The following is a 25,772-nucleotide window of genomic DNA, read 5'->3' on the forward strand; positions in this document are numbered from 1 at the left end:
TCCTGAGTCACAATAAGAAATCTGAATTTATTCAAAGTGCAATGGGACGGCTTGGGTTTTTTTTTATTTTTAATTTTTGTAGGTATATAGTAGGTGTATATATTTATGGGGTACATGTTTTGATACAGGCATGCAATACATAATAATCACATCATGGAAGATGGGTTATCCATCCTCTCAAACATTAATCCTTTGTGTTACAAAGAATCCAATTATATTATTTTAGTCATTTTTAAATGTACAGTTAAATCATTATTGACTACAGTCACACTGTTGTGCTATCAAATACTAGGACTTATTCATTCATTGTATTTTTCTTTTCTTTGTACTCATTAACCAACCCCACCTCTCCTGTGATCCCCACCTACCACCCTTCCCAGCCTCTGGTAAACCATCCTTCTACTCTCTATCTCAATGGATTAAATTGTTTTCATTTTTAGATCCCACAAATAAGTGAGAATATGTGCTTTTTGTCTTTCTGTGCCTGGCTTATTTCACTTAACACAGTGACCTCCAATTTTATCCATGTTGTTGGAAATGACAGGATCTCCTTCTGTGTTATAGTTGAGTGGTACTCCATTATGTATATGTACCACATTTTCTTTATCCATTCATCTGTTGATGGACATTTAGGTTGCTTTCAAATCTTGACTATTGTGAATAGTGCTGCAGCAAACATGGGAGTACAGATACACTTTTGATATACTGATTTCCTTTATTTGGGGTATATATCTAGCAGTGGGATTGCTGAATCGTTTGGTAGCTCTAGTTTTAGTTTTTTGAGGAACTTCCGAATTGTTCTCCATAGTGGCTGTCCTAATTTACATTCCCACCAACAGTGTACGAGGATTGTCTTTTCTCCACATCCTCGCCAGCATTTGTTGTTGCCTGTCTTGCATAAAAGTCATTTTAACTGGGGTAAGGTGATATCTCATTGTAGTTTTGATCAGCAGAGAAATGCTGATCAATGATGTTGAGCGTCTTTTCATATGTCTGACTGCCATTTGTATGTCTTCTTTAGAGAAATGTCTATTCAAATCTTTTGTCGATTTTTAATTAAATTATTAGATTTTTTCATACAGAGTTGTTTGAGCTCCTTATATATTCTGGTTATTAATCCCTTGTCAGATGTGCAGTTTGCAAATATTTCCTCCCATTCTGTGGGTTGCCTCGTCACTTGGTTGATTGTTTCCCTTGCTCTGCAGCAGCTTTTTAACTTGATGTGATCCCATCTGTCCATTTTTGCTTCGGTTACCTGTGCTTCTGAGGTATTGCTCAAGAAGTTTTTCCCCAGACCGATGTCCTGGAGAGTTTTTCCAATGTTTTCTGGTAGTAGTTTCATAGTTTGAGGTTGTAGATTTGTCTTTAATGTATTTTGATTTGATTTTTGTTAATGGTGAAAGATAGGGGTCTCGTTTTATTCTCCTGCATATGGATATCCAGTTTTCCCGGCACCATTTATTGAAGAGATTGTGTATTTCCCTCAGTGTATGTTTGTGGCACCTATGTCAAAAATGAGTTCACTGTAGGTGTGTGAATTTGTTTCTGAGTTTTCTGTTCTGTTCCATTGATCTGTGTGTCTGTTTTTATGCCAGTACCGTCCTGTTTTGGTGGAAAGGTTTTAAATACAGAGTTTTAAATAAAAGAGAGACTATCTATTTTACATGTTTAAAAAATGATTCTAGCTACCAAGCTAGAATTGATTACTGGAGAAAGATGAGTGAAAGTAGAGACCTGTTAGGAGGTTGTTATAATATTCTTGTTAAGTGAAGATTGTAGGATAGATATGCACAGTCAATGAAATTTAGGAATTGGGGATATACTGTGCAGGTGGCATCTATAAGACTTACTCATTTAATTGGATGAGGTGAGGCAGTAAGGATATTATCAAGGATAATATTTAACTTTTTTATTTGAGGAACTGGTACATACTGTTTGCTTAGATGAGGAAGACTGAGAAGAAAACAGAACACGGGAAGGGAAGGAATTTTGTTTTAGATGTAAAGTTGAAATGTCTATTTGATATCCAAAAAGAGCTATAAAGTAGAAAGTTGGATATGAGAATGGCATTCTAGGGAGAGGCTGAAGCTAGAGACATAGGTTCAGGCCTCATCAGTACTGCAGATTATATTTTAAGCTATAATACTATAAGCTATTTAGGGAAAATAGAGCTACAAAAGAAACTAGGTCCCAGTACCAAGTAAGTCCTGAGGCACTCCAACATTTAGATATCAAAAAGAATAATAATTAGTAAAAGAAATGATAAAAGAACGGACTGTGAGAAGGAGGAAAACCAGAGATGTCACAGAAGCTAACACAAAAATGCTTTTCAAAGAGGTAATCATCAACTACCCAACACCACTGACTGGCTGAGATAAAAGAAACAATAATCTCTGTATTTGGCAATATAGAGATCACTGGTGATCTTGATAAGAACAGCTTGCATAGAATTGTCCAGAGAGCAACACTGCTAGGATCTATGAGGGAAGAACGTCAAGTGAGAAAATAGAATTAGCAACTATAGACAACTCTTTCAACAAACTATGTTGTAAAATAAAAACCACAGAAATCTGCATAGCAAACCACCACCAGAAAAGACACAAGCAAATGGCAAAATGGGGTGGAAAGTATTTACAACTCTTATTGCAGGCAAAGATTTTAATTCCCTAATATATGAATGGGGTTTTATAAATCATTAAGAAAAAGAACCACAATAAGAACAAAAAAAGAACAGAGATGTCAACAGGCAGTTGACACAAAAGAAAATATAAATGGCCTTTAAAGATGCTTAAGTTCATGCATATTAAGGAAAATGAATATTAAAACTACATTGGGATACACTTTTCACCTAGCAGGCTAGAAGAAAACAATTTTCATACTCTTATACATTGCTGGTAGAAGCATACATTAGCCCCCCTGTCATCCACCTATTGTGTAAATGTTAGCAATATCTATTGAAATTACAAATATGTCTATGCTTTCACCCAACAATTCCACTTCTAAAAACTTTCCTATAGATATATTTGCATACAAATGAAATTATGTATGTTCAAAGTTATTCATTACAGCAGTATAAGAGCAAAAGACTAGAAACAACCTCCTCTGTTAATCAGAGGCTGGTTAAATAAACTATTGCATATCTATCTAATGGAATTCTAGTTATCTTTTTTTCTTAAACTGAGAAAGCTTTCTAGGTCTTAACATGGAAAGGTCTCCAAAATACACTGTGAACTGAAAAAAGCAAGTTGCAGAAAAATGCATGTATAGTATGCCATCATTTGGATGAAAATGAGGGACAATAAAATGTATCTAATATTGGTTTCATAAATGAGTAATATGTATTGAATGATAAACTCATTTAGGAGAACACAGACGTTAAACAGATCAGGGATGAAACTGGAAGGAGGTTTTTACTATACAAATTTGTATACATTTTATCTTCAAACCATGTGACTGTATAACATTCAAATTTTTTTAAAGTATAATATGAAGGAAACAGAAAAATGCTACAATAAATGAAATGGGATTCAGAGTTGGGAAGTTTTTTTCTATGGTAACAAGATTCTAGATCAACAACTTAATGTCTAATAAAAAAAATTATCTAGTGTAAATTTTCATAAAGCTAGTACTAAATATATTATTTTAGAGTACTGAAATCTTGATTAATTAAAACCCATGAAACTAGAATCCTATTTAAATTGGAGAATAAAGCAATACATTAAAGCCATGATCCAGAATTTTAAAATATATTAATTAAAAGCATGTTTTATTTATAGGTTCGATATCCTATACACATCCTTTGGGGCTATTACATTATCCTGCCAAATTAGGAATAAGATTCACAATTATTCATTTTCTTAAATCACTTATGTTCATTATATTCTTGTGAACAAGACAAAAGGTTGGACTAGCCTTGTTTTTAAAGCTTAATTGGCAAGGAACAATCCATTTCCCAAGAAGCCTAGTTAACCAAAGTGTACTGACTTTAAAATACTATGGCATAATCAAACATATTTTTCATATAAAGGCAGCACAAATACACTACTAGACAAATATTCTTACTTAATGAGGCTATAGCACACAGCTCGTAGGGGTTCATGATCTTTCCTCCTTATATTATTGTTGACCATACTATCTAGTTCATCCCGAGCAAACCGAAGCTGAACTTCTGTTATACTGTAACTTGCTGATTCCCGAGCACAGTCCTCGATGTTATGAGCTTCATCTAAAATGACAACCTGTTCTTTCAGATTTAAATCCATCTATAAGACAAAAGAATTTTCTTGTAAAACATTTGGCAAAATAGATTTAACAATAGCAGGCAAGGTATTTCATTTAAAAATTCACACTATAGGCCAATATTGCAAATGCAATTACATAAGCAACTGATTCTAGGTCTTAAATAAAACTTCTGAAGCACTATGGCCAACCAAATGTCAGCTATACATTACCGATTTTGCCATTTTTCACTCTTAAAATACTTTGCAAACCTATCAACAACACCAAAAATAAGTAAGTGAGCCTGGATCAAGGTACCACTGGCTACACAGAACGGTACAAAATCCCACTATGAAAATGTTTCCAACATAATTTTACAAACTAAGTATAAGACCTTTAAAAGTAAAATAACAATACAAGATTAAAAGCATAAAACCTTTAAAAGTAAAATAACAATACAAGATTAAAATGACTCTTAAAATACTAACATAATACAACATATATGTTTTGTTTTAATCTGTCCTGCAGTCCTTCTCCAACATGGGAGTTGGAGAATTGTTCTTCTCCAACTCCCATGTGATGCTGGCAGGACTATTAACCTGTGAATCAAAGGACATCCCCACTTTCACAATGGGGGTAAGGCCCAGGATTGTCAGTTAAATAGAGTATTCCATCCTTCTGTGGTCACAGTGACTGGTTCAGGTTCAGGAATAGACATGAGATCCATGTTAGGCCAGAGTAATCTGGAGGGACTAATATGTGGTCATGCTCTTTTCTCCAGGTGAGTTAGCTGCTTATGGTTATCTTTGTTCCATAAGCAAGAGTGAGAACTTGCCTGAGAATAAAGCCATCACAATAAAGAGAATCAAGTATTTTTTCTTAAGCTTTTTTTAGGGTGGGTTTGTGTCATGTTCTATAGAAAGAGTACTGACTAATACAAGGAACTGTCACAAAGCAATTGTCAATGAGTTATTTTGAGGAAGTAAGAATACAAAGAAGGCTGAAAAGTTATGAAAAAAAACATGGACGAGTAGGAAATATATTGGGGTTTAAAAGATAAGTAGGATTTGAATTTGGACAAAGAGTGGGCACGGCATTCCCAAGAGGTGTCATCAAAAGCAAAGATAAGAATAAAGAACAAGGTATCCTCAAGGGAGTATGAGGTAATTTTTGAAGGATTCAAATGGGGCAGATTCAGGTCAGACTATTGAGTATCTTGAGTGTAAGCTTAAGAAATATGAACTTTATCTCATGAGCAAAGGAAGCAATAGATTTTGAAGCGGATAAAAGGATGTAATAAAAGCAACATTTGGAAAACTGACCTGGCATTGATATGCACAGTGTCTCAGAAGGAAGAGAACTAGTTAAGAGATAACCAAATAAAAGGTAGGATAGAAGGGGTAGTAAACATAATGCCTATTACTTTGGATCTTAAAGAAATAGAAGGCTGAGATGAATTGTGCAGTCAGACTTGAAGACAGGAATAACAAGTGACTACGCCAAGTTATTTACTTTTTGTCTTATGCTGTTAACAATTGCATGTCTCTAAAAAGAACCAGGCAAATAAACACAAATGCATTTAATCTGAAGTTCACTTTTCAAAAGCTCACAAGGCATAATTTTATTCTCCCAACATAAGTTCTTCAAAACATAGTTTTTTCAAAGAAATGTTTTTAAATCATTCTTTTTGAATATTCATAAATGCAAAGAGAAATCCTGCTGTAATCCCACTTTAGTCACTATGTTCCTTAAAACTGCTTGTTATTTTGGAAATTAAAATGAGTGGGTCGATTTTAACACACGTTAGGATATGTTTTCAGTACTCTAATATGTTTATACAAATTTATTTACATAAATTAAAGCAAAAAAACACATTAAAACATCTAAAAGCTTTTACATTCAACATTTATATCCCCATGAGTAGGAAAAAAGTTCTAATTTTTACACATATACTCACACTTTCCCTTATTTGTGCATCTAGAAGATAGTTGTAGGGACAAAATATGATGTCAGCATCTTGTATTAGTTCTCGGGCTGTGTAATATGGACAGGCCTTTAGTTTCTTCCCCAGGCTGACAAGTTCTTCTATATCCCAGGCTTTGCACATCCCTTGGAAAGTCTGTAATGTATGCTGATCACTAATTTTATGAACTCCATGATAAAAATAGCAGGATTTTCCCTAGAAACAAATATGCATAACTGAAATGTGAACCAATATTGGAATAGAAGGAATAAAATAAGCTTATCTCAGAATTTGAGGAACATCATTAAAGCCACAAGGCTAAGATTTGACTGGTTATGCCACCATACCCGGCTAATTTTTTGTCTTTTTTGAGACAATACCATAGCTACAATCACAACGAAGTCTGGTTGACTCAGACTTAGATAGAACTCCAAATCAGAAGAGCTCCAAATACCCTAAATTAACTTGAAAAAAAAATTTTTTTAGTATGTTTGTTATGGCTTTTTTTTCTGATTAAACTGATATTAGGCATGAAATATTTCTGAAAGGATTCACAAAACAATGGTATCATTGGTTGCTTCCAAGGATGAGAATTAAGTGACTGGGCACAGGAGTGAGAGATTTTTCTCTGTAGACCCTTTTGTACTTTTTCAACTTTGAGCCATGTGACAGTATTTCTTATTCAAATATAAACAAGAAGGAAGGAAGGTAAGTAGGTAGGTTGGAATGTCCTGAGGGAAAAAAAGAAAGTAAGAATATTCACTACAAAAAATTCAGGAGTACCAAAAAAAGCCTAAACTATCCGTAATTCTATTACACAAAGAATGCACTAGGAACATTTTGGTGTATTTCGTTTCATATTTCTTCTATACATGTGTATATAAGGATATCTCTACAATGTTAAAATAACAAGAACAAGCTAGGCACGATTACAGGTGTGAGCACTTTGGGAGGCTGTGGCAAAAGGACTGTTTTAGGTGAGGAGTTTGATACCAGCCTGGGCAATGTAGCAAGACCCTGTCTCTACAAAAAAATTAAAAATTTGCCAGGATTGGTGGTGTACATCAGTGGTCCTAGCTACTCAGGAGGCTGAGGCAGGAGGATCACTTCAGCCCAGGAGTTCGAGGATGCAGTGAGCTATGATCACGCCACCGCACTCCGGCCTGGGTGACAAAACAAAGCTCTATCTCCAAATAGTAATAAAAACAAGAACAAAGCAAATGTTCCCCAGGCATTAAGGATTACTAACAATCCAGCCACAGTAAATAAAAATGTTTATAAAACTGTATTCCCTTTATTTTTTTCTGGCTAGTGTATTAAAAATCATACCAGGAAAATCTTCTGACATCACTAAGCATCTTTTCATTGCTGCTCATATATGTACATTGAATTAATGTGCCATAGCTGATGAACCAGTTTTCTTATTACTGGACTTATAGACTGTTACCAATTTCCACTTTAGATATAAGGCTGCAGTGAGCATTCTTATGCTGGTTTCTAAATATTTTCTTAGTCTATATTTTTAGAAATAGCATTATGGGATCAGACGCTACGAAGTATTTTTAAGTTTCTTGAAAACATATAGTGAAATTATCCTCCAGAAAGTATATACTGTTTTGCATTACCCTTTTCCCATATCCTTGTCAACACTGACGTTATCTTTTCTTATCTCTATTTTAAAAGTAAAAAACAGAATCTTGTTTCAATTTGTATTTTTTACAGTTTCTAGCAAAGTTTAACATAGTGTTGTATGAATAGTCTAACAAGGTTCAACCGTAATTTGTGTTTCTTCTTTTGTTATCTACTAATGCCCTTTGCCACTCTATTACCTTTTTTTTTTTTTCAGAGATGGGAGTCTCACTCTGTCACCCAGGCTGGAGTACAATGGCGCAGTCCAATCTCGGTTCACTGCAACTTCTACCTCCCAGGTTCAAGCGATTCTTGTGCCTCAGTCACCAAGTAGCTGGAACCACAAGTGCATCACCACATATGGCTCCTTTTTTGTAGAGACAGGGTTTCTTCATGTTGCTCAGGCTGGTCTCGAACTCCTGAGCTCAAGTGATCTGCCCGCCTCGGCCTCCCAAAGTGCTGGAATTACAGGCATGAGCCACTGCACTCCACCCCATTCTATCACTGGAAATAAAAAAATTTCATTACAGGTTGGGCACAGTGGCTCATGCCTATAATCCCAACATTTTGAGAGGCCAAGGCCGGAGGACTACATGAGCCAAGGAGTTCAAGACCAGCTGGGCAGCATAGGGAGACTCAATCTCTACAAAAAAAAAAAAAAGTAACCACAGTGAGCAGTGACCACGCCACTGCACTCCAGCCTGGGCAACAGAGTGAAATCCTGTCTCAAAAAAAAAAAAAAATACTCATTACATGCATTAATAAAAAAATAAAATGTTTGATAAAACCCAGCCCTAACAAGAGTGTCTCATATACTATTAAAAATGTATAAAATTAGAAAAGTATACATATTTTTAGAAGTATAAAATTCTAGTAGTAGAAGTACATAGGCAATTTGTCAAAAAACTACCAAAATTTAAAAGTTTACCATTAATGTGAATAGATGTACCCTGTACTGTTAAATAGCCAAAAAACTGAAAATAAACCAAATATCTACCCATAAGGGACATGTTAAATAAGTTACGGTAAATTAATACAAAAACTTTAGCCCTTAAAAATGATTGAGATTTGTCTATGTGTTGATTAGGCTCTCTACGTTAAGTGAGAAAAACATGTTGCATAATGATTAAATTCATGTAAACTGCTTTTTTAAAGAATATATATACACATACGTTATAGCGAATACATTTTTTAAACGTTCTGGTAGAATATATATAAAATTTTACAGTAATTACCTTAAAGGGTTAAGGAGATGGAGGATCTAGAAAAAGAGAGCCTCTCTTTTCATTTTCTAACCACATACATGTACTACTTTTCTTTTTCAATTGTCATTGGAACTAAGTGGTAGAATAATGGGCCACTTTTATTTTAATTAATTATACATATTTATTTTAAAATGATTTTGAAATAAAATATTTATTTTTCCTAGTTTGCTATCCTTAACAAAAAACAACCATATATAAAATATATAAATTATATTAGGGATAAAGACTTTGAGGTAGCTATATATATATATATATATACATACACACACACACATATATTTTTTGTATTTTATAGTTTCTAGCAAGGTTTAACATAATATTGTATGAATAGTCTAACAAGGTTCAGCAGTAATTTGAATGTCTTCTTTTATGTTATCTACTAATGTCCTTTGCCATTGTATTACTGGAAATAAAAAATTTCATTACAGGCTGAGTGTGGCGGCTCATGCTTATAATCCTAACACTTTGAAAGGCCAAGGCGGGATGAACTATACTCTCTCTCTGCATATATACACACACATATATATGTATATATATCTATACATATGTATATATGTATACATGTGTACATATACATACACGTATATATACACACACATATGCATATATATAAATCTTATATTTATATGTATTTTTATCTATGAATTATCTAAAAGGAGAATCTATGTTTTCAAAACATAAATACATCAGTACATACACAAATGTATCTAGATATTGCTAGAACAAAGTAAACCATAGAAGATTCGTAACCTATAAAAGAATGTCAGCAAATCAAAGGACAAGACATGAATAGCTGAGGACCAGTTCTCCTAAAGCTTTGTATTCAGCCATGTTAAAGGATGCTACCTGTAGGTCCTCCAAAGTATTAAAAATAAAAATTAGGAGGAAAGGACTCATCTAACTATATTTATTTAGGCCATTTTCTACATTATTTTCACTTACTTTCTCTAACCTCTACTGTTCTTATTCTTCATACTGTGTCAACTTCTCCCTACCTCAATGCCATCTTTGGATTTTGTTTCTAGTGTAATCAAAATAGCAATGGATGAGGAATCAGAAAATTTGGGTTCTGGTTCCTCCTTGCTAATTACTTGTCTGATTGAGCAAACTTCAGGGCCCATTTTTCTCATGTGACTCAGCATCAAAAGAATATTTGAACCAGAGGCTTGTAAGATTCCTTCTGACTCACTGACTATATCATCTCTAAAATTCCTTCCAGCTCTAAAAGTCTGTGATTCAGGTAAAAATGTGTCAATCATCTTTCATACTCAGTTTGATACAGACTGAGTTTAATAATAGGACATTCACCATTTCTTCATCCCAAGCTTCTTCCATACAATTCTGAAAGCTTATCTTTATACAAAATGATCACCAAAGTGCCTTTAGAGTCTATGACTATGAGCTATTAAGTCTCATTTTAACCAAAAAAAGATGTATATCTAAAATAATATTTCAGAATTGTCATTCCTAACTCTAGTTAAAATTATTTTTTCTTAACTGAAACAAAAATTAACTTTTAACAGATAAGTGCATACTTTTCCAGTATAAGGGCACTTTAGTAAAAGAAACAATGAACAAAAACACATGTGCCTTGGATCAAGCCAAAAAATCAGAAAGTTTACACTTTAAGGGCAGTTAGAATGACACCCCTCTGCAGGCTGATAGTAAAACCAGAAAAGCTCATCCATTTTAGCAGTGTAACACAACCCTGAGGAAGTCTGTCAATTGAAGTGTTATCACACTTTAAACACTTTCATTCAAATTGTCAGTTATCTGTTTATCATTTCGCTTTGGTAATTCAGTCATAGTAAACACAGACACCTACGGTGACTTTGTAATTGGCCTCATTACAATACCAAATTACTAAGGGGGCTTGAGAACAAGAAAGAGGATGTTCATGTATGCCCATGAGGTAAGCATTCTGAGGCAGAATTAGGTCAAGGCAAACCACAAGCAGATATCTTCAATTATTCATATTACTAATATTCAAAAATAAAATACCTGTTCACTTTAAGACAAACTAAAGGCCAATGAAAAATTCAGAACATTGAAGTCTATTGAATTACTTTTTATTTTAACATGATTCAAACTTATGAGTAAAGATCAATAAAAACATAACCAGCACTGTAGGATTCTAGGTTACACAAAATGAAACTGTCTGCCTTCAATACACAATCTTACACTTTATCATTGCTTTTACCAATGTATTTTACCAATGTATGTTTTTGGTTGGTTGTTTTTGAGACAGAGTCTTGCTCTGTTGCCCAGGCCGGAGTGCAGTGGCTCGATCTTGGCTCACTGCAACCTCAGCCTCCTGGGTTCAAGCGATTCTCATGCCTCAGCCTCCCAAGTAGCTGGGAATATAAGCACGTGCCACCACGTGCAGCTAATTTTTTGTATTTTTAGTAGAGACGAGTGTCGCCATGTTGGCCAGGCCAGTCTTGAATTCCTGACCTCAAGTGATCTGCCCGCCTTGGCCTCCCAAAGTGCTGGGATTACAGGCATGAGCCATCATGCCCGGCCAACGTATTTTTTACAAATACACAATAATTTCCCCAATAACAAGTAAAACAAAAAAAGATAAAAATATGGTGACAATACCAGCAAGTCTTCTTGCATAGGCTATATAGCCAAAAAGTAAATTTGAAGCATTTGGGGAATTCAGCATATCACTTAGTCACTATGGAAAGCAGTCACTCATGCATGAAATTTATGGAGTTTTACCTTTATAAAGAGCTTTATTTTATTGTTTTTGAACACTTGACACTTCATACTTTCATCTCTCGTGGAAGAGAAGTTTTTTAATATACAGAGTAAAGGGATTTCACAGTTCCTCAGTTAGTTAGAAAGAACTCTTTGGAAATAAATACGACTGTAGAATTTCAACAATGGCTTTGATTCAGTAATTCTGTATTCTCTCCTGGCTCTGAACAAGTCACTCAAGTTTTGCCACTGGAACACCTTACTACTTATACTTTATAATCTTGTTTGAATATCTGTTGAAGTATCTTTTGACTATCCCTAAATAAAGCTTAAATACATTTTCATCTAATAAAAGAGTATTAAGGACAAAAAGCATAAAACAAAATAACTAATTCACATTATATGATAAGGGGTGATATATCAATGAAATGAAACTCTGGGGGCTATAGCTCACAGTTTTTTGTGTAGAACCAACTCTAAAAAGATACTAGTGAAAAACAAAACAATTCTCAAAATACATTAAAATATCACTGGTCACTTCATAGTTATCAATTTATGGTTCACTGATTTTGGGGTATAATTTCATACTTGCAACTTCAATTTTAGAGTAAAATAACTGTCACACCAGAACATAGGCTCCCAAACTAATACTGCCAAAAAAAAAATTATTTGAAAGTCATATAAGTCTTTAGAAAGAAAGACTTCTCTATTTCCACCAAGCCCAAATTCATATTATTCTAATTGCCTTGGAAATTTTCAAAACCACCAATGACATCTTTTTAAAGTTAATAATTTAGTATCACTTTTAAAAGAGGGGTTTGTATTAACCAGAATTATGAGGTGGGATAATCATTATATTTCTCATTCAATTAAAAAAATCCAAAGTTTGCCTGAACAGAGAGCCTAAATAAACTATCTGCTTTTGAAGTTTTTAAGTATGTAAAGTATATTAATTAGATCTAATTAGACTAAATCATTTAAACACTTCTGTCTCCCATATGACATCATCCAAGTTTGACTATTTTTGGCAGCAGGATTTAAAAGAAGAAACTAAGATATCTGACTACAACAGAAATTAACTTCAAGGAATTAAATATCCCCAAGCTTTAAGACCAAATCCCATACTTTAAAACTTGACTAAAGATTTTCTTACGGTAAAATTATTTTTTAAAAGATATCAATATTAGCAGTTAATTTGATTTTCCGAAGTTGATTATCACTAAAATGTACATACAAAACACATATTGAGTAATTTAAATATTTTCAGCCTTATTTTTTCTCTAAAACAAAATAACTTTACTCACATTTCTCCCATCTAGCAATTCCATGCACTTTTCATTTCTGTTGAAGTTACCAACTACCTCAGGATGGACACAAGTATGATCCCTGCTGGAAAGAATAGTCATCGGGACCCTTGAATATGCCGTCCTCCGGAGCTCTCTAGTAATCTGAGCAATCTGCTTGTGTGTGCGTGTCCCAAAATATATTTTGGGGATCTTGGATTTCCCTGCATGATCCTTCTTAATGGTATTCGACGACTCTTGACTGTTTCCTTGTTTAGTAGAACAACAGCACCTAGAACAGTGGCCAGGGGGCTGTAAGAAAGGAAAGAAATGATAACTAATATCTAAACTACCATAAAAAAATGTTATCAAACCTCACATGGAATCAGAACCTGTAAGTAATGAATCACAATGGTCAAATAAAGAGAAATTACAAGAAATTATAGTATCTAAAACTTGCCATTAAAGAAAAAACTACAAATACAATTTAAAATTGGTCCTCATTCTTTTAAAAGTTATAAATGATGTTTCCACATTTGCACACTTTCTAACATACCACCCTAACTCTCCAGTTCCAAATGTTTTGAGTACATTTTAACTCTCCTCTTTCATAAATTATAAAAGTCATAAAGTAGGAACAATTTTAATTTTTTCTTAGGCTTCATATGAACTTGTGATATTATAGTTTAGAGTTAATAGTTTTGTTCACAGCATAGTTCATTCAAATATTCCTTAATACACCAATGCTTTTGAAGTGCTTTTAAATATAGTTTACAAAAGAATAGAATTATCAAGTTGAATCTAAAGTATCACTTAACAACTTCAAGAAGAGGGAATTCTTCTTTAGCAAAGGTACGAAAATAAATGCAAAATATTAATATTTAATAATGAAAGCAGGTTGCTTGTGTGGAACAAGTATATCTGAAATTCAATTACCTGTCATGGAACGTAAACCCATCGTAAAATTATCATCCAGGATAGTTTTTCCCGGACAATTTCACTTGTAACTCAGTTTCATAACTGAAATAGTTATATACATGTCTCTTTAAACAAACCATATGGAACATCAGGAATATAGTCTACTTAATTTACCTGAATTTTCTCTTCTGTTTCCAAATCCTCAAATACTAAAAAAAAAAGAAGTTTAATGCTATATATTAGAACTCACAGGTTCTTAATAACTACTCCCTTCTAAGTCTCAATTATTACACCAAATGACACAGAACAAAGTCTCATTTTAGAGAAATAGTGTAAAATGGTTAATTTATAGAAGTGGTCATTGATGGGGAAAGAAAAAAGGTAAATAGCATTGTAACTTGAAAGACTTTGTGCTAAAGAGTTTTAATTTAGTAGAACACGCACTCTACTTGATTTTTATTATTATTATTATTATTGTAATCAGTAAGATTAGCCTTCATAAACAAATGCTAAGTCATAGCATGTTACACCACAATACTGGGGATCAAGCTGTCTTTTAGCCTCAACTCAGTGGAAAAGCAAGTTCAAATTACTCCCAGTCTCACTCAACCTTGTCCGCCATTAAATATTACAATACATGATAGAATGGATGTAAATGTGACCCTTCTGGAGCTGTCACTCACTGGGATAAAAGGTTCACTGATGTGCCAAATAAACAGTCAGTCAAAGCAGATAAAGTTACAGCCATGCTGGAATTGTTACATTCTCCTCTCAGGTTGCCAGTAACAGCAGATTTCATTACAGAGTGCTGCCACATTAAATAGCCAGTTCCAAATATCCTGCCTTCTATATTGAATAATTACTTATTCACTAAAAGGATAAAAAGAAGAGTTATGAATGGGGCTCTTGTCAACAGTGAGGCAGAAAACAGCTGACATGTGGTTTATGTTACATATGTTGCAATATCCAACAATTTATGGTCACAGAGAAAATGGAATGCAAATTATATCATGATATTTCTGACTGAATTCTTTTTTGGCTTTTGCAATGATCATATTAATCAATTAACATACAAAAAGAATTAAGGTAACTCAAGTAGAATTAATTTACTTTTTCATACCATCAATCATTTCGCTCAATTATACTATTTATCTTCCTTATGATACAGTTAAATTCATGTGAATACTAGAATGCTAGGGCCCAATGCATTGTTATGTACTACATAGATACATTATATCTAAGCATAAAAGTAATCCAATAAAGTAGCTTTTTCTCAAGGCTGAGAAAACTTACTTTTTGATGTTATACTTTTCAACATCAATTCCACTTAAAGCTTTACCATCTACTTCTTTTAATTTCACCTTTCCTTTTGGTCAAAAAAATTCAAACAATAATACAGAAATATTGTTTAAAAATCAACTATCCCATCACAAATAATTTAGTGTATAACTTACTGACCTTCATATATACATATCTTTCATACCTTTTTCTCAAATAGAAAGGGATGATATTATACAGTTTTACAACTAGATACTTTGTTTTCAAAGTTTTTAATTTTTAAAAAGGGTGAATTTGGCACGAATAATTTAATGTTCTGCTTATCTTCAAATGTTACACTAGTACTGGTACTAACAAAAGCAAAAGATCAAGAACTAGTATCAGAAAACTTTTCTCACTAGAGTGACTTTAGTTAGGACCTTAAATGTTTTTCACTTCATAATTCAGAATACTATAAACCACAGCTAACTTTATATTAAACATGTTTTTGTTTGTTAAGTTGTAAAGTAATATGAACAAATTATAACATCTATGAACTTGACTAGACTCCTCAAGAAGATGGTCTTCCTTTTTTCTTTTCTTTTTTTTTTTTTTTTTTTTTTTTTGAGACATACTTTCACTCTTTTTGCCCAGGCTAGAGTGCAATGGCATGATCTCGGCTTACTACAACCTCCGCCTTCCAGGTTCAAGTGAGTCTCCTGCCTCAGCCTCCGAGTAGCTGGGCTTACAGGCGTCCACCACTACGCCTCGCTAATTTTGTATTTTTAATAGAGACGGGGTTTCTCCGTGTTGGTCAGGCTGGTCTCGAACTCCCAATGTCAGGTGATCCGCCCGCCTCGGCCTACCAAAGTGCTGGGATTACAGGCGTGAGCCACCATACCTGGCCAAGAAGATGGTTTTCAATGGGTACTTAGGCAAGTAGGGAATAAGGTAGAAATTTAAAGTTAATTATTTTTCCTTTGCGTCATTAAACAGAAACTATTTCTCCAGAAGCGATCTTCTATTAAAGTTTCCATTTAAAAGATTTGGTACAGGCCAGGCACCGTGGCTCACATCTGTAATCCCAGCACTTTGGGAGGCCGAGGCAGGTGGATTGCTTGGGGTCAGGAGTTCGAGACTAGCCTGGCCAAGGTGGTGAAACCCCGTCTCTACTAAAAACACAAAAATTAGCCAGGCATTGTGGCACGCGCCTGTAGTCCCAGATACTCGGGAGGCTGAGGCAGGTGAATCACTTGAACCAGGGAGGCACAGGTTACAGTGAGTCAAGACCAGCCACTGCACTCCAGCCTCGGTGGCAGAGCAAGATTCCATCTCAAAAATAAATAAATAATAAAATAAAAGATTTGGGGCCGGGCACGGTGGCTCAAGCCTGTAATCCCAGCACTTTGGGAGGCCGAGACGGGCGGATCACGAGGTCAAGAGATCGAGACCATCCTGGCTAACACGGTGAAACCCCGTCTCTACTAAAAAAATACAAAAAACTAGCCGGGCACGGTGGCCGGCGCCTGTAGTCCCAGCTACTCCGGAGGCTGAGGCAGGAGAATGGCGTAAACCCGGGAGGCGGAGCTTGCAGTGAGGTGAGATCCGGCCACTGCGCTCCAGCCTGGGTGACAGAGCCAGACTCCGTCTCAAAAAAAAAAGATTTGGTACAATCATATTTGAAGAAGACAGAAAAACTCATTGTAGTAATATAACAAAGGCTTCAAAAAGTCACTTACTTTATAACAAAAGATAATTACCTATATCAAAATCAGCAACTTTCAATGCTCTAAGAAAACTAGAGGAAGGATCCTGATGCCAGCAGTGTCAGGAGATCGGAATATCCCCCAATCGAATTACCAGGCTAATACTTTATGGCCTCTCTCTGAAACCCTTTGATCCAAGGGTCTTAAAACAATTAGATGAATAAAATTAAACAATTTTGTATCTCTTATTGAGTATTTTTCCTGCTAAGAAATGATCATGTTTATCTTTCACAAAGACTTTTTTCTTTTCCCTTTGCTGTTTAAATTGACAGAGATTTCCTTTTCTCCAGGAAACTAGAGAATAAATTTTATAATATTCATTCTCATCCAATATATCTGAAAATCAATACATAAAACACATGAGCTTCCCAAAATCTGTAACCTCTAAGACCTGCAAGTGGCTACACAGTACCAGAACCAATCTCTTTAAGAAATGGCTTCTTCTCCAAGCTAGAAACTGTTCAGAGTCCTTTTACTTCAAAAAAAGGCAAGAAAACCCAACCCAAGTAACTGCAAAAATATACTATCATTAAAAAAAAAAAAAAACACAAGAGATACATGTGGATGTGACAGCTATAATATTTTCATGTGCAGTAGCCAATTGTTTAAAATACATTTCAAATCTACAATTACCAAAACTGTTCTAATAGAACATCAGCAACCAAGGACTTTCAGAAAATTTTTCTTGTGTTTAATAAATTATATTCCCTCTCTTGTTCCATTATATAAAGACATGTCTAAATTCTTTCAAGGATGAAGGATTCGAAGATTTGATCTTGAAAGAAAGGCGAATTGCTGAGTCCTTTTCACTATTCCTTTCACAAGCTATAATTATAAGTTCAAATGGTAACATACCACAATGTCAACTTCTAAAGTTTTATAACTTTCCCCAAACTTTTCCTACTACTCACACAAAAAATATACTATGCCTAAATACCTGAAAAATAAGCATGGTGATTAAATATTTTTAGAAATGGAAAATGATAAAGAAGTAGTTAGGAATTAATTTTATTGCCAAAGAAGAAGTTCCTTTGCTAACTGTAAATCAGGAGAGATTCTCAAAGGAGACTACAAATTGAATTCCAAAAGCAGGCATGACTATGAAAACTAAGTATATAAAGAAGTAGAGAGAAAAAAAGACTGAAGAGAAACCTGTTTGAATGAAATAAAAGGAAAACTAGGTCAATGAAACAGTAAAAAAAAACAAACAAAAACTTGTATTTTTCCATAACTTTCCACATGTGCATGTATTGTCTTTCCAACCACACTGCAAATTCCTTGAAGACAGAAACTATGTCTTACATTTCTTTATATAGCTCATTCAGTGAGTGGTGTTTTGCACATAACTGTAATTTAGCTTTTTTTAAATTGATGAGTTATGACTAAATGTCCCTGAACCAAATTCTGTACCCATGCATTACAATTAAATCTGACAGATGCTTAAATTATGTCCTAATTTGAAGTGCTGCACATATCAAAAAGTTACTTCAAAATCCAGATTAGCTTTTAAAGGAAAAAGTACAGGACAATTACTATTTTTCAAGGCCAAAAAGAAAAATCATCTTGTGCTAGTATTTTAGTAGTGACAAACATATATCCCAATATTTTCATTATTAATAATACTGCCATTTTTTAAAGCTGTCCTTGTGCTAAGCATTTTTCACGTAATATCCCATTTCATTCATTCATTGACTCAAGAGACATTAGAATCCCTGATATATCAAGCCACGGAGAAGACAATGACAAGGATCACCTCATCTTACTGACAAAGAGAGCTTCATTCTTAAATTGTTCTACAAAGTGTAGTTCTTGGAGTTTATCAAACCATTTTCACTCATAAACTAAGGAATTGTTTAAAGTTAGTTCTATTATTTTATGCATGCAATTACAAAATATTCCTAAGTACAATCTTCAAGTTTTATTTCATAAAAATTGTTTTAACTTATTAGTTGACATTTAAATCAAATATGTTGTAACAAGATCTATGTTATGTCCCCCAAGGGAAAAATAAAAACCAAAAACTTTCAATTAATAGACTCTCTAGAGCATGAGTCAACAAAACAGCCAGACAGTAAACATTTTAAGCTTCAAAGGCTATATGGTCTCTTCTTTCATAGGAAGATATCTTTTACGATCCAAATGTAGAGAAGGATTTCCTAAAACAATAAACCAAAAGCACAAATGACTGAAAACACAGCTTCATTAACATGTTAAACTTCTATTTAAAAATACATATTCCTTAAAGAAAGAAAGAAAAATAGGTAGAAAGGGGGCACAGGCTGACAGAAGATATTTTCAATGCATACAATCAAGTGAGGATCAGTATCTACAATATATAAAGAATTCCAGTAAATCTATTTTTAAAAGACAAACCCTACAGAAAACCAAGAACAGGCAAATCACAGAAGAGAAAAGCTGAAAGGCTAATAAGTATCTGAAAAGATGTGCCATCTAACGTACAACTTCACTAGTAATTAGGAAAATGCAAATTAAAACCATAATTAGATTCCATTTCCTATCCACCAGAAGAAACTCTTATTCATAGATGATCTAAGTATAAATTGGCACAACTACTTGAGAGCAAATTGGTGATCTAATGAAATCAAAGATACATACACCCTTTGACGCAGCATGACACTGTTAGGTACACATGCTAGAAAAACTCTTGCAAATTAAGACAGATACAAGAGGAATATTAATTGCAGCATTGTTTTAATAGTGAGAAAAACAAGCTACATGTATCAACAGAAGGAATGGATAAGTAAATTGTGGGGTTTTTTCCAATCAATGGAATAATATTATAATGAAAAAATATGAATGACAGTTGTATACATCGACGTCGATAAACATGAACAAGCAGTTGAACAGGCTGAGTATGGCTTAAACAAAATTTCATTTTCCCCATAAAATTCTAAATAAGTTGATGATAGAAATAAAAATATAAAACTTCAGGTAGAGAGTGAGGAATCACAACTATGGAAGACGATCTTTAAAGCTAACAATTGTCATGAAAAATACACCTGAAAAATGCTAGAAGTGCCGGAAAAAAAAACACACACACACACACAGTTAATATACTCTGTTCTGGTTTCTCCTCAGTTGTTTCATACCTGGCAGAATAGCTTTCATCTTAACACCTCCTCCCCAAAAGTTTTCAACCTACTTTATTAGGAAATGGGTTCTCAAATTAGGGTCCATGGGCTGTTACAGATCACCAAGAAACTACTGAGACAATTTTGTGTGCATTTTTAGAAAGTGAACCCATAACTTTCACCAGGTGCTCAAAGGAGATTGTGACTGATTTGGGTGAGGGCTTTATTCCAGAATTGATATCTGGTTTTATAACAGAAATCAAATGGAAGCAACATTTTCTTTACAATCAAATTAGCCAGACATAGTTATTCTGTAAAGGAATAAACAGTAGTCAAAAGAAGACAATTTCATAAAGGTTCCTCCACTGCTTCTGAACTCATTTCTATTGTAATGTTTGTTAATTAACTAATATTAACATAAGACTAAAATACTTAGTTCACTAATGTATATTTCTAACTTCATTTTACAGATAAAAAAGGAAACTCAAAAGAATTATTCAAGTTTCCACAAAATATGTAATAAATTTGTGGAGAAGTTGAAATTCATAACCTTAAATCTTAAAGTGAAGCTTTAACAGGATTGTTTTCATCTACAACTTAAGCAAAAAAGCAAAATACTGCCCTTTATTTCAAAAAGTCATGCACATGAAGAGCTAGTGGTAAAAGGCCAATGAACATAGAATTATACTACAATCTTTGAGACATAAAAAAGAGTTTGTTAATCTTTATCAACCATTTGCTGTTGTCTGAGCCATCTAAACAGGTACTGAATGCCCGTTGTGCAAAATCTCACATTAGCACACACTCTGGTAAGATAGCAAAAGTAACATAACTATACCTTTTCAACTATTCTTTTTTAAAAATTCAAACAGTAGTAGTACCCTACTGCCACCGTTTCATGATTATACTGCACAAAGCAGCTGTTTATCCACTCACAGCAACCAGCAGGTGAACCTGATTCAATATTTATCACAGGCTTTCACAGATCACTGCTAACCAAGCAAACGTTTTAATTAAGCTGGAACTTGCTTCAAAGAGCTCATTCAAGATGTCAATCAGCAGGCAAGGGATCAGATACAGTGTCAGGTGAGAGTGTGTAATACAAATCCACAACTTTCTTCATCCCATCGCTGTAAATTAGCCTGCTCTAAAGTTCAGACTCTGATTGTAACAGACTGCCAGTCTCCTGGAATGTGTAACTGAAGTCACTCAAATTCTATTGTGAAGGTTGTAAGCAATATGTTAAACTGCAATGGGCTAGCACATTAAGACAGATCCTTTTCACGGTTGTTTTTTGATACCATAAGTGTTTGTTACCCTACTCTCCACTTACTGTTTACTTTCTTGCCTAGTGTAAATGGGAATTCCTTAACACAGTTGCTCCAGTTTCTGAAAAGTCTGTGTTTCAGTAGAGTAAATCAATAAGAATTCTCAGTTTAAGAACAAGATCATAAAGATGACTGACCTGCTATAAATCAAAAATTATCCTGGTATAATAGAACTTTACATAGATGTGATTATAGCAATGAGTCTCAAAGCAGTGACGAGTCACACTGATCAACTTCATGAGAAAAACCCAGGGTGTTTATAAAAAATAAAAAGTGGAAAAGAAGACTCAAACGAGAAAAATGGGGAAGTGGGCGGGTAGGGGGAAAAATCTCTTCTTTAAATAAGAATGCCAGCTAAGAATTGTACATAACATGATAGAATTTTAAAAATCACCATTTTGTAACTTTCATGTACTAACTGATTCAGACAAGTTACATAAATGGATGCTGAAATCTTTCAGTGAAAAGTTTTTAGGAAACAGAATATTGACAAAGTCTCAAAATGTCACCCCACAGATTATTCATTAATTACAAAAGGAAAATGTACCTTTACAATGAAGAGACCTGGCGGTGACCACTTTAACCAAGTGGTGAAATTCAGCATCAATGGTATTGAGACTAACTGGCTTCATATGCCTCCTGATAAAAGAAACATACTCATGTGCCCATCTTCAATAAAACTATATGATTACTAAATCCAAACAAACAAGACATGAATCAAAAAGAACCTGGGAATAGAGAAACTGGTAAAAAGACATATATGTATTATTTAGTTGGTGAAAATTAATCCAATCGTAATTTATGATATGTACACTTGGTTATAGATTGTATTTCAAAAAGGCTTTTAAAAACTCCTATCCCTTGGGAGTGCAGGTAATTTTTACTTTCTCCTTTAGGGTATTTTTCGAACTTTCTTCAATGAACCTTTTAAAATGAGAAAACAGGCCGGGCGCGGTGGCTCAAGCCTGTAATCCCAGCACTTTGGGAGGCCAAGATGGGTGGATCACGAGGTCAGGAGATCGAGACCATCCTGGCTAACACAGTGAAACCCGGTATCTACTAAAAAATACAAAAAAAACCAGCCGGGCGAGGTGCCGGGCGCCTGTAGTCCCAGCTACTCGGGAGGCTGAGACAGGAGAATGGGGTAAACCTGGGAGGCGGAGCTTGCAGTGAGCTGAGATCCGGCCACTGCACTCCAGTCTGAGCGATAGAGCGAGACTCTGTCTCAAAAAAAAAAAAAAAATAATAAGAAAACAACACTATCCTATCATTTTCCACATATTAGCCAAAATGCTATAAATAAAACATATGAAATAGAGATTTTTGCTTCTATGGGCTTTAAAAATTAAATTAGTTATTATTAACATACAAGTATCTATAAAGCAGCACTACCCAATAGGATTTTCTGCGATGACAGCATATTTGATATCTGCACTATTCAATATATTTGGCATTAGCCGCATGGGCACTTGAAATGTAATTAGTACAACTAACTGAATTTTAATTTTAATTAATCAAAAAACATAAATACATGCGGCTAGTGGACGGAATACATTTAAAGTATTATCAGAGATTCTAGAAAACCAATGGTTATTGCAGGTGCACATATGTGTGAGAAATTCTCTTCGTAAATTCAACTTAGAAAGGAAAAGTACACTGTAAAACTTGTGTGTTCATAGGTAAAAATGGGTTCTGCAGGTTGCAGCTCATGAAAACTGGGTCCACAATTTTTGTAGATTAGTAAACTACTTTTCTTAATCTTTTTTCTTCTAATCTTTGTCTGAATTCTAATCAAAATCCTAGCATGATTTTTTTTTTTTTTTTTTGGTAATCTAAAATATGTCTCTAAATTTAATCTTGAAAATAAATAAGTGAGAATAACCAAAACTTTTTGGAAAAACAGGATGGGGCCGGGTCTGATGGCTCACACCTGTAATCCCAGCACTTTGAGAGGCCCAGGCAGGCATATCACTTGAGCTCGGGAGTTCGAGACCAGCCTGGGCAACATGGCAAGACCTCATCTCTAAAAAGAAAAAAAAAAAAAAAAAAGATGGGCAAGTAGGGTATATATTTCTACAGCTGTAACAATTTCAAATATATGATAAAGATGCTGTATTAGCCACCTCTGTGGACATGTGTCCACCCATTTACTCTGAAATCATCTATATCCCCTGCCGAAAGGCTGAACCTACTATCCACATTAATAACACATGTCCAAAGACACTCTCAGGCATAGCAAGATCAATTAGTTTCACTTTCCCAAGAATTTGTATTTGGGGCATTTAGACTGAGTTGATTAAGGACAGAGAATAGGCCACATTATTTGGTAGATTTTAGGCTTTCACTTTGAGATGTCATGGTAAGGTCAAATGAAAGAGTGTGAGTATCCAGAAAAACCAATCTACATAAAACAATGAGAAAACTTTGCTGAGAAATGCAGATGTCACACTAAAGGCCCCAAAGAGAACAGAGAAGCTGCCTAAAAACTTTTCCATTCCAATGAGGGGAATTATATCTCCTGCATGATCTTTCTTTTAGTGGGTTTCTATTTCTTAAAAAGCAGATCATTCCCTTAAAAATCCAATTTAAAAATGGGCCAAAAATTTGAATAGATATTTCTCAAAAGATATACAAATGGCAAACAGGCATATGAAAAGGTGCTCAACATCACTGATCATTAGAGAAATGTAAATCCAAACTACAATGAGATATAATTTCATCCCAATTAAAATGGCTTTTATTGGCTGGGCACAGTGGCTCGCACCTGTAATCCCAGCACTTTGGGAGGAACAGGTGTGTGGATCACCTGAGGTCAGTAGTTCGAGACCAGCCTGGCCAATTTGGTGAAACCCCATCTCTACCAAAAATACAAAAATCAGCCAGGCGTGGTGATGCACACCTATAATCCCAGCTACTCAAGAGGCTGACACAGGAGAATCGCTTGAACCCAGGAGGCGGCGGTTGCAGCAAGCTGAGATCGTGCCACTGCACTCCAGCCTGGGCGACAGAGTAAGACTCTGTCTCCAAAAAAAAAAGGCTTTTATCCAAAACACAAGCAATAACAAATGCTGGCGAGGATGTGGAGAAAAGGGAACCCTTGTACACCATTGGTGGGAATGTAGATTAGTACAACCACTATCAAGAACAATTTGGAAATTCCTCAAAAAACTAAAAATCGAATTACCATATGATCTAGCAATCCCACTGCTAGGTATATATCCAAAAGAAAGAAAATCAGTATATCGAGGAGATATCTGCACTCTTATGTTTATTGCAGCACTACTCACAATAGCCAAGATTTGGAAGCAACCTAAGTGTCCATCGACAGATGAATGAATAAAGAAAATGTGGCACATACACAATAAAGTACTATTTAGCCATAAAAAGAATGAGATCCTGTCATTTTCAGCAACATAAATGGAACTGGAGGTCATTATGTTACGTAAAACAAGCCAGGCACAGAAAGACAAACTTTGCATGTTCTCCCTCATTCGTGAGAGCTAAAAATTAAAACAGGTGAACTCATGGACAGAGAGAGTAGAAGGGTGGTTAGCAGAGGCTAGGCAAGGTAGTCTAGGGAGGGGACAGAGTGGGGGTTGTTAATGGGAACAAAAAAAGTAGTTAGAAAGAATAAATAAGACCTAGTATTTACTAGTACAATAGGGTGAATATAGTAAAAAATAATGTAATTGTACATTTAAAAATAACTAAAAGAGTATAATTGGATTATTGGTAACACAAAGGATAAATGCTTGAGGTGATAGATACCTCATTTACCCTAACATGATTATTACACATTGCATGCCTGTATCAAAATGTCTCATGTACTTCATAAGTATATACAGCTACTAGGTACCCACCAAAATTAAAAATTTTTTTAAAAAGCAAACCACCCTTTTTAAACCAGGTAGCATTTCAAATCTGTGGGGGAAATTATTCAACTAATATTTAGATGAATGACTATTTGGGGAAAAAAATTAGATCCTATCTCCCACCTTACATCAAAATAATTTACAGTTGAATTAAAGATCAATATATAAGAACTGAAACCATGAGACTTCCAGTCTAATATGGTAGATTAGGTACACATATTTGCTCTCCTTCCCACCTAAAACACCACTAAAATAAACTTACTTAGTAGCTGAAGTTGCAAACTGAGGTCCACAAATCATACCTGGTTTACAATCATGTTTTGAATGGCTACACAGAGTTTTATAAATTTGAACCACTTAAAAATTATGAGATGAAAATCCATAGTGTTGGTTTCTTCTAGAAAAACTGGTTGACTGGCCACATTAGGCCTGTATTCTTACAGGACAGCAATTCACTAACATTGACTAGATTGTCACA

At 34.5% G+C, this 25,772-nt stretch overlaps 1 protein-coding gene across 4 annotated transcripts in view; it reads right to left on the bottom strand.

Moving 5' to 3' along the window:
* The window catches only part of BRIP1 (BRCA1 interacting DNA helicase 1), a 180,926-nt gene that overhangs the window by 117,121 nt on the left and 38,033 nt on the right, over window positions 1–25,772 (bottom strand). For all 4 annotated transcript variants that reach the window (XM_045375116.3, XM_005583892.5, XM_015438383.4 and 1 more), the window contains 3 exons: window positions 13,083–13,373; window positions 6,176–6,397; window positions 4,063–4,262 (listed from right to left, as the gene is read on the bottom strand). In XM_045375116.3, coding sequence (XP_045231051.2) covers window positions 4,063–4,262; window positions 6,176–6,397; window positions 13,083–13,373 — 713 coding nt within the window. The remainder of the gene's footprint in view (window positions 1–4,062; window positions 4,263–6,175; window positions 6,398–13,082; window positions 13,374–25,772) is intronic.

This window comes from Macaca fascicularis, chromosome 16 (assembly GCF_037993035.2).
Source record: "Macaca fascicularis isolate 582-1 chromosome 16, T2T-MFA8v1.1".
NCBI lineage: Eukaryota > Metazoa > Chordata > Mammalia > Primates > Cercopithecidae > Macaca > Macaca fascicularis.